Here is a 10,503-nt window from a genome sequence, read left to right on the forward strand (position 1 = left end):
TGAGGAAGGTCCACGTGTGTGCTACAGGAGAGAGTGTGCCTGACCCCTTCCATATGGGAATAGAACTCTGGGCTATAGGGGTCCATGCCTAGAATCCATGAAATCTGTTGTAGAGGGACCAGTGTTGTAAATAGGAGGTAGATGAAGCGCACATGGCGGGAATGGGGGAGTATGTGGATAGGGTGATGCCAGAGGGGCTGAAGCCTGGGGTCCTGGGTCCTTGTTTAAAAGGGAACCAGGTTATGGGCTCAGGCTTAATATCCCACCTACTTGGGAAACTGAGGCAGGGGATAGCAAGTTCAAGGCCTGCTGGGCTATAGAATGGGATCAAGGCCAGCTTGAGTAACTTAGTAGGATCCCATCTCAAAATCTAAAAAAAAAACATGAAAGAAAGAAAGAAAGAAGGAAAGGAAGAAAGAAAGAGAGAAAGGAAGGAAGAAAGAGAGAAAGGAAGGAAGAAAGAAAAAACAATTGGGCATGTGCTTTAGTAGCACATTTAGCTTGAATGTAGTGGGCTCCAATTCCAAACCCTTATCACTACAAGATTACACACACACACACACACACACACACACACACACACACACACACACACGTACATACGTACATATGTACGTACATAATGGGCTTGCTTGGCAGTCTTAGTTATAAGCCTACCTCTTGGTCCCACGTTCCCTGGTCTGATGGGTTCCCAGGCTGTCTCTTCTTTGCCCAGTATTCTCCCCCAGGTGAGAAGGTCTGTATTGGTTTGGTCATCGAGACCCCTCGAGCAGCCCTTGCTGCTTCCTGGGTGGTGGCCCTGGACAGTGTTTGTCCACTTTCTGTTTCTGCATTTCCTGTATGTAAAGTAGGGTGATGATCTTACCCATGCCCACCCCAGCCAGAACAGGGGCCCCTGTGGGCACCTCTGATGCCCACTGGCCAGCTGAGGCTTTGCTCTCCATCCCCGGCCGCTATACCACAAACATGGCTCCTCGGCTCTTTGTGCAGAAACTGATTTTAACCCACAAGAATAAATCCTGCCAGGAAATTGCAGTGCCGCCCTGATGCTTTGGGAACTGCGATTGTAATGAGGTTCTAGGGACAGCCAGTAGGAGGGGGAAGCTGAAGACTGGCTTCTTTACTCTCCATATCCCCTCCCCGCCAGGAGGTCCCTGGGCAGGCACTGTGTCCTGTCTGCATAGTCCCTTAGGAAGCTGGCCCTGGGGGAGGGGCTTTGGTCCGGAGTAGAGCCCTCTGAAGTGGTCTTTCCTGTCTGCTGGGGGACATCAGCGGCTGCTCCTTAACATAACAGTCAGCTGTTTCAGGCAGAGTGAGCATTTGAGAGAAAGGAAGCCAAACACGGCAGTACATGTAATCCTAGCATGCAGCAGACAGAAACAAAGATTATGAATTCAAGGACAGCCTGGGCTACATAGTGAGATCTTACCTCAAAAAAGGGAGGTTGGGGTGATGGTTTGTTGGTTGAAGTTACCAGTAGACCTAAGAACCTTTGCTCTTGCCTGGGCTTTGCCCCTTCCAGGAAGGAAGGAAGGAGCTGATTTACAAATTGTCCTCTGACAAGGATGTTCACCCACCCATAGCCCCCACAACAAACAAACAAACAGAAACCAGCATTTTAAAGGGCTAGGAGGCAGTCCATGTACAAGCATGAAGACTGGAGTTCAGATCCCCTAACAGCCATGTAAATGACCTAGTGATGTGCACGTATAATCCCAGGGCTGGGGGTTGGGGGACGGGGAACAGAGCAGGCAGATCACTAGGACTAGCTGGCCAGTGTAGCCAGATAGGTGCATTCCAGCTTCAACAACAGACCCTGTCTCAAAAGGTCGAGTGGAGGTGCTTGGGAGGTGGCTCAGCAGGTAAGGGGTGCTTACTTTACAAGCGTGAGGACTCGAGTTTGAAGTTGCAAAATCTATGTAAAAAGGTCAGGCATGACTATGGGTGCCTATAACTCCAACATCCAGGGGCAGAGACAGGAGGCTCACTGGCCATCTAGTCTAGCCAAAATGATGAACTTGAGAGAGATCTTACTACCGGGGAGGAAGAGATAAGACAGAGCAGCAGAGGAAGACACCTGGCATCTTGTTCCAGCCTCTGATGTGGGCACTGAAGTATGCACCCCCACATTTGTGTGCACAGCACACATAGCCAAAGGGAAAGTGATTGAGGAAGACACCCAATGTCAACCTCTGGCCTTCCCAAAGGTACACACAACTGAATATACACACACATAAAGGACAAACTCGATTATGCCAATCCTGTTTCTGACTTGCCGTCACCCGCGCTGTGAAGCCCCGCTGCTCATAGGGACCTAGGCTTACACAGTCCCTGTCACTGTGTCACTGTGTTTCAGCTAAACCAGGCTCATAGGATCTCTAGCCCCAGAGGTGATGCTGGAACTGGAGTGTGCTCAGTAACCCATGCATTGCTCAGGAGAAGCTACGGCCAGGTCTCCCACAAGACTGAGGTAGAAAACACTGGTGTCCTACCATACTAGAGTAGAAGGTGCAGGGCTATGAGTTCCCTCCTGGGGAAGATACAGATGAGGAACTCATCGAGCAGTGAGGGGACCAAATATTAGTGGCACTTTTATGAGGCGTTTGGAAACTAGGCTCATTACCCATGTGAATGCCCATGCTTTTGTAATCTCAAAGAACCAAGGTGGGACTCTGTGTGCACAGAGAACTTTGGACTGGTCTACAGGCCCAGTGACAAAGGGTTTCCACATCTCCCTACCCCCATAGAGATACTCCTTCCACTCCTCCTGCATGTGGGCACCACTGGCCATTAGAGGTGTTAGTGCCCAGCCTCAGGAGGAGAGGTGAGTTGGCCCTGAGGAGAGACTGGAGAAGTCAAGAGTGCCTGGGAGGGTCAGTTCTGTGCTGAAGACAAGGATCAAGTCTGGCAGGATGTAGTTGTTCATTTACTGGTGCACACACCCTTCACATAGGCTCCGAAACCTTCTGTATTCTAGCCGTGGGCCTGGGATGGAGATATGGGAGGAACGTAACAGGCGGTGAACAAGGTTCAGTTTTGAGTAGGTTACCAGAAGCTCACTTCCTAGTGGCCAAAGCAACCAAGAAACCCCAAGCCATCATAGACAGCACTGATGCTAACCTATGCTTTGCTCAGGGGAAGCCTTGGCATTCTGGGACCATGCGTGTAGGATGCCTGTGTCCACTATGATGCCTTGTGATCCTACATGGGCAACACGGGGGCCTGGGTAGAACTCATGGGTAAAGGCTGAAGGCAGAGAAAAGGCAGGTTTCTGTATCATCCAGGGTCTTGCTGGTATAGCCAACAGAGGGAGATGTGACAGTAGGCTAGCCCAGGAGTCCAGGGACAGTCCAGGCCTGTAGTTACTGGTCAATCCCCTCTGCTATGTCTCCAGAACCATTCTCCTCAGGGAGTGACATCTCAGTGGCCATACAGTCTCTGTAAGAGACTCCTTATTCATCCCAAGTCTTTCTCCCTCCAACAAGCTTTTGCCTGCCTCTATTTCTCTCTCTCTCTCTCTCTCTCTCTCTCTCTCTCTCTCTCTCTCTCTCTCTCTCCCCTCTCTCTCTCTCTCTCTCTCTCTCTCTCTCTCTCTCTCTCTCTCACACACACACACACACACACACACACACACACATACACACACACTTACAACCTACTTTTTTGTTAAATTTTGAAATGGAGTCTTGCCCAATCCAGGTCCAGGTTAACCATGAATTCGGCCTTCTGCCTCAGATCCCTGCATGCTGAGATTGCAGGCTTATACCAGTGTCCCCAGTCTCTACCCAGTTATTGAAGGTCAAGTAATGAGGCCTCCCTGTGATGAGGTAGCATGTGAAGAGTATCTGTCCCCTCTGACACTCATTCCTGTTCTCCAGACTGCCAGGAACTGTTGCTGCTGCCACCACCAACCCCCATGGCCTACATTCCGGATGGGGGTGCTCCCACCGCAGGGGCTATCCCCTTGGGTTCTCAGTGCTGTGTGTGCAAAGTGGAGCTGTCAGTGAGTGGCCAGAACCTGCTGGACCGGGACGTCACCTCCAAGTCTGACCCTTTCTGTGTCCTCTTTATAGAGGACAATGGCAGGTGGATGGAGGTGAGGCTAGCTACAAGTGTCTGTGATGGGCAAGGAGGGGGCTCCTCTTGGATCCAGGGAGTGTCAGGGTCCATGGGATAATGGCTGGTGGTAGAAGATCACTTAGAAAACTGCTGCCATTTTTTTATAATTAAACTTTATTTTAGGTGTATTTAAACAAGTTGTGGTAGTATGCATCTATAATTCCAACACTGAGACAGGAGGATCACAAGTTCCAGGTCAGTCCCGGTTATGTAATAAGTCCCTGTCTCCAAAAAAAAAAGTACACAGAGAAATAAAATAATTACTTTAAAATATATTTCTGGCTGGGTGTGGTGGTGTGGTGACACACACCTTTAAAACCAACACAAGCAAAGACAGGTGGATCTCTGTGAGTTCCAGGCCAGCCAAGGAACCTGTCTTCAAGCCAAAACAAAACAGAAAACACTATTTATAGCTATATAACTAGACTTCTGTCTAAATTATTACCTCCAAATACACTATTAGCATATTTGTTACGTCCTAATAGTTCATGTGGCTATAGTCAGGCAAAGCTTCTATAGTTTTGCAAGGCTTGCTTCCTGTGAGTGACCTTCCTGCTTCGTTTCTGGCGATCACCTGGTTGGCTAGAAGTAAAGAGAAATAAGTCGCTCAGTCTTGGGCCCCAGAGGTGGACTCATGCCCAGCAATGCTACCCCTGCTGTGTGACCTCAGGTGAACTACTGCCCCTTCCTGGGCCTGTCTCTTTAGTAAACTAGGGCTTTTATTTTTCCCTCACCTACAGTGGGTAACTTCAGAACTGGGAACATCTGAGCTGGAAGTCTGGCCCAAGGGTTGAGAAGGGCTGCGGATCAGGAAGGTTACCAAGAAACTTGAAATTTTCCTGCTGGCAGCCTTCAAAGCTTGCTTCAAAGCAAAGGAAGCTGCGTTTGTTGTTTATCGAATTCAGATTAGCTTGAGGGAGACAACCGAAAGGACTGTAAGCCTGCCTACCAAGGAGAGTCCCTGTTCACAGTTCACAGTGTCTCATCTTCTAGAGCCTTCTACATGCATGTATATTTTGCAAAATATCTATTAGCAGTGTCATTTTATGTAGCAGACAATAATCTAGAACTCCCAGCCCTTCCCTTTGCTAAGTGCCGGGATGACAGATTTGCAGCCCCACTGAGTTCCTGTTTTTCAAGTTAAATACTGAGCCAGGCAGGATAGGTGCTCACCGCATGCACACATTCCAGATTAAAAGAGTCTTCACAGATGTTGGCTTCTTGTGATGAAAAAAAAATATTTTAAAGGATCTGGGATTGTTGACCAATTTACAGAGCGAAAAGTGGGGCCTGGAGTATGTCAGGTTTCTGTATCATCCAGGGTCTTGCTGGTATAGCCAACAGAGGGAGATGTGACAGTAGGCTAGCCCAGGAGTCCAGGGACAGTCCAGGCCTGTAGTTACTGGTCAATCCCTTCTGCTATGTCTCCAGAACCATTCTCCTCAGGGAGTGACATCTCCCCAACTTATGATATATCACTGTGCCCCCCCCAATCTCTGCTACCCCCAGATTGTTCACACAGGCTAAAAATAGTCCGGGTCAAGGCCTCTTCCAGTCCTGCTGCTGCTCCTGCCCTTGGAACCCCGGGTGGAAGGAAAAACCAACCCAGCCCAGGTCTCAAAATAGATTGTCACTCAGGGCTCTGCTATGTGTGTCCCAGGCCAGGAGGTGGTTCCTGTCCATACTACCATGAGCCACAATACCCAGCCCTGTCCCCACCCAGGCTTTGGTGCCCAAAGCAGGTGGGCAAGCTAGACTGGACAAGTCCAGAAATCTATACAAGACACAGTCACCTCCGCCACCCAAGCCCTTGGCCTCACCCAGCTCTGCCTCCTCTGTTTCCTCTTTGTAGCACGCACAGTGCGATTCTGAGAAAAGGGTTTTCTTAAGTAAAAAGTAGGAGAGCCATACATACGGTCACAGGCTTTTATTTTACAGGGGTAAAAGCAGGCCCAGACAGAGAGAGGATTTGTCCTCTGTCACATACCAGTCTGGGATGTGCCCTGAGCTCCTACCCTGGTCCCTGGGAATGGGGAGGATTTGTAGTCAGAACTGGGCTTGAATCTTGCACCTCCCTCCCTCTGACTTAACATCTCTGACTTTCTGTGTCCTTACTTGTGAGCTTAGGCCTATGGGATGTGAATGCTGGCGGGAGGTAGTAGGAGGTCTCCGTGAGTACACTGAAGTAGTGAGGTAGTAGGAAGATTACTGGAGGGAACCTGGCCACCACAACCCTGCCTCCTCCCATTCCCATGTCCCCTATGTCCACCAGTTTGACAGAACAGAAACAGCCGTCAACAACCTCAACCCAGCCTTCTCCAAGAAGTTCGTGCTGGACTACCACTTCGAGGAGGTGCAGAAGCTCAAGTTTGCCCTGTTTGACCAGGACAAGTCCAGTGCGCAGTTGGACGAGCATGACTTCCTGGGCCAGTTCTCCTGCAGCCTTGGCACGGTGAGCCTGGAGCTCCCAAGTAGAGTGGGGTACGCAGGGGCCCTATAGTCAACCTCTGCTCTTGGAGTCAGGTGGGCCTCAGTCAGGATTTCCTATCCCTGTACTTTCCCAAGCCAATCTTCCTGGGCTCCCCATCTGCCACACAAACACCTCTCCCTTCCCCCTGGGAGCCGACAGGTCCCAGAGGTTGTTGTAGCCCAGTGAGTTTTAGCACCAGACAGAATGCTCCCACTGAAGGGGCAACCAAACCCAGTGCCGGCTTCCTGCTACCACAGACAAGTGGGGATAGTAGTGTGATTCATGGTGCTGTCACCACAGTCCTGTTGTTGACCTATCTCCAAGAGCCCCGCTGCCTCTCTGAGTACTCTCTCTTGTCTCTCCCACCCCAGATCGTCTCCAGCAAGAAGATCACTAGGCCTTTGCTGCTGATGAATGACAAGCCTGCAGGGAAGGGTGTAATCACGGTACCAGACCTCCCCCACCAGCCTTTCACATCCCTTTTCTGTCTCCGCCACCCTCCCCCATCAATGGACTGCTTCTCCAGCAGATAATCACCAGCTTTGTTGGGAGTAAAAAGGCCCAACTTACAACTTAGCAACAGGTCTCTTAGCAACGGGCTCCTGACTCTACAGATGATGTACTGGCGGTGGGGGGGGGGGAGCTGCCTGGTTGGGGGACTGTCAGAAGGCCCTGCATGATGCAGCTCCGGGTCAGGGGCCTCCTTACCATTGTGAGGAGGGGTGTCCAGAGCCCCCATGATATCCCCCCCACCAATACTAGCCCCTGCTGTTTCTCCCCTGGAGAGCATTTCACAAGCACCGGATGCATACAACCGGTTGTCTCAGCACAGTGATTCCAACAACTGTAACGGTTCCCTCTGCACCTGGCAGTGAATCCAGTGAAGTGCAGGTTCTTCCTGTGGATGGGCTGCTTGGTCCTCGGAGGCCTAGGAGGCAGGGCAGACCCCCTCTCATAGATGAGAGAAATGATGAGCAAGAGTGTTCCCCTGACAAGATTGCCCATACAGTCTGTGATGTGCTGCTGAAGGCACCTCATACTTCTGTGTATTCTTGGGGTCCTCCCATGGCTCCCTACTGTTTTGTAGTCTTTCCTTCAAGCTATGAGGACCCTGTTTCGCTTCCCTGACTCAAGTCTACTCTTTTTCCTCATACCCCAAGTTCAGGGCAAGCTAAAACCTATAGCATGCCTCAAATAGCCCAAAATGATTCCTAGACTGTTGCTGCAGCCTGGAAGTTGCCTCCTGGCACCCCCAGACCCCTCAGAGTTCACAGCCAGCTCTCAGGGCAGCTTCCTCGCACTCAGATAGATGCCAGCAGGGCAACCCCACTCTTTTTTTTTTTATTATTAGATATTTTCTTTATTTACATGTAAATTTCTCCTTTCCCAGTTTCTCCTCCAAAAAACAAACAAACAAAAACAACAAGAACAGACCCCTGTTGCCTCCCCCCTCCCCATGCCTGCCACCCCACCCTCTCCCACTTATTGACCCTGGCATTCCCCTACACTGGGGCACAGAACCTTCACAGGGCCGAGGTCCTCTCCACCTATTGATGATTGAATTTGCAACCCTCTACTATACACATGCTGCCTGAACAATCAGACCCACCATGTGCAGTCCTTGGTTGGTGGTTGAGACCCGCAACCCCAGTCTTGTCCAGGAATGCCAGCAGTTTTACTCCAGGCCTGGGTTCCTTCTTCTGGGAGATGGGCCATAGGCACCATCCTATGGTCTAGGTGAAGAACAAGGAGAGAGAAATGGCCCCGGGGCCTTGGCCTGTTGTACAGGAGACAGAAGGCTGTCCATTCTCAAACAAGACTATCCTCAGGTTACCATCTTAGAGGCAGGGCCGTGAGTGCATCTGTGGGGAGAGGCCACAGTGGGAGTTGTGGCAGTTGTGCTGAGGTCTGAGGGCCGTGGCTAATGGGGAACATGTGTGAGGCCCCGTCCTCCCTGAACCTCAGTTTACTCAGTTGTGTGCACCTGGCTTCTTGGCACTTAAGAACTCAGATTGGAGAGAGAGCTTAAGGGAGCCTGTGCTCCCCTGGTGCAGAGCCTCTCTCCCTTGGCTCATGACTGCCACTCCTGCCAAACCCCTATAGTATCTCACTTTCTGATTCCTTGTGACCACTAGATCATTATCCCCATTTCCCAGAAAATGGAAAGCAAGGTTTAGAAGTCAAGAGGCTGGTCCTGGGTCACATGGCACTCGCTCTCCCTTGCCTAGCCCTGGAGAATTCCGTCCTGGAAGGAAAGGAGCAGACACCCCCACTACAACTCCCACCCCCATTCCCACCCCACCCCACCCCACCCCGCCCCTTCCCTCACAGCCATGACCTTTCAGATCGCAGCCCAAGAGCTCTCAGACAACCGTGTCATCACCCTGAGCCTGGCCGGCAGGAAGCTGGATAAGAAGGTAAGCCAGGTGGGAAGGGGCTTCCCCAGCCCAGGGCCCTGGGGCCCAGCTTCTTCTGGCTACACCATTTTCATTTCCCATGGGGTCAGGCTAAGACTTTCTCCCACTGTTGGGGGAGAGTGCCCTGCCACTTAGAGGGAAGCAGATTGTGACTGGAAACCCTCTTGTGCCCCCCCCTTCTCTCCCACAGGGCTCTGCTGTGACCCTCCAGAGCCTGTCCCCCCCCATCCCCTTTGGCCACCGGATTAGACCAGACCTGACCCTGTTTCTCTACTCAGCTTTATTAACCTTCTCATTTGACCCGCGACTCTGCTGTGGAGTCACAATACCCGGTGCCCAGGTTAAAACAGGCATTTTCATTTTCAGGGCCATTCCCCTCTCTTCTCTCCACCTGGGACCCTCTACAGGGAACACTGTCATCGTGTCCTTCCCACATTCTGACTGTCCTACAACCCTCTCCTGGAGACACAGTGGCAGTGCCCCTCGGTTGCATGGGCCACCCACACTGCTATCCCGTACATTCTTACATCCCCTTCTGTACATCCCCTTCTCTTTCATGTAACTTCTTTAGATACCTTTTTTTTTTTTTAATGTACATAAATGAATTTCTAGAGGCCACCACGCCCTTTGGTGACTGGCATCATAGGTTTCTTTTATTCATGACTTTTGGAGGGGTTGAGACACTGTGGGACATACGGTCGGAGAAGAGCAGCTCCCTTCCTTCCATGTGGGTTCTGGAGGGGCAAATTCAAAAGCCATCGGCTTGATAGCAAAGACCCTTATCTGCTGAGCCATACCACTGCTAGTTTTAGGTTTGTGGTCTCATTCAAAAGTCCTTAGGCCTGGGCTTATTAAAGGCATGGTGTTCTTGGAGCTGCCTGCTGCCGCTGCTGCTCCTGCTATTGCTGCTGCTGCTGCTGATGCCGATGATGATGATGATGATGATGATGATGATGATGATGATGATGATGATGATGATGATGATGATGATGATGATGATGTTTCTGCACCCTAGGCTCAGGGTCTCTGGAATGCAGAAACCTTGCCTTACTATGAGGTTTTCTCTCTTCTCAATTGGAAGCACTAGGCCTCTGGCCGAATCTTGAGGAGGCTTAGGGGAAAAGAAGGGGCAGACTTGTTGCCGCATACCCCCCCACCAACTGTGTATCAGGGATGTGACTGGGTTTCATACACTCCAGCCCCTGTGAATCTGGTAGGACCACGCCTCTCACACCTGTCCTGCCTTTCCTCCAGGACCTCTTTGGGAAGTCAGACCCATTTCTTGAGATTTACAAGCCAGGAGATGACGGCAAATGGATGCTGGTCCATAGGACAGAGGTAGGTAAAAGGAACTATGGGTTCTCACGACTCTGGTCCATCAAGCTGGCAGTGGGGCGTGGCCTGTGGTGTCTGAGCCACGTCCAAAGCTGGACACATGGCTTTGGGTTTGCCCATCTCTTCATACTGCTTCTCTAATGGACCTGTGAGCACACTGCT

The 10,503-nt window shown here is 51.0% G+C and overlaps 1 protein-coding gene across 2 annotated transcripts in view; it reads left to right on the forward strand.

Moving 5' to 3' along the window:
• Positions 1-10,503, forward strand: part of Cpne2 (copine 2) — a 38,942-nt gene that overhangs the window by 11,701 nt on the left and 16,738 nt on the right. Inside the window, exons 2-6 of one of the 2 annotated variants that reach the window (XM_031340911.1) lie at positions 3,879-4,096; positions 6,392-6,571; positions 6,961-7,035; positions 8,935-9,006; positions 10,261-10,344. In XM_031340911.1, coding sequence (XP_031196771.1) covers positions 3,917-4,096; positions 6,392-6,571; positions 6,961-7,035; positions 8,935-9,006; positions 10,261-10,344 — 591 coding nt within the window. In that variant the 5' untranslated portion in view covers positions 3,879-3,916. The remainder of the gene's footprint in view (positions 1-3,878; positions 4,097-6,391; positions 6,572-6,960; positions 7,036-8,934; positions 9,007-10,260; positions 10,345-10,503) is intronic. The other variant, XM_031340912.1, reaches the window with a different exon arrangement.

Source organism: Mastomys coucha, unplaced genomic scaffold (genome assembly GCF_008632895.1).
Source record: "Mastomys coucha isolate ucsf_1 unplaced genomic scaffold, UCSF_Mcou_1 pScaffold22, whole genome shotgun sequence".
Classification (NCBI taxonomy): domain Eukaryota; kingdom Metazoa; phylum Chordata; class Mammalia; order Rodentia; family Muridae; genus Mastomys; species Mastomys coucha.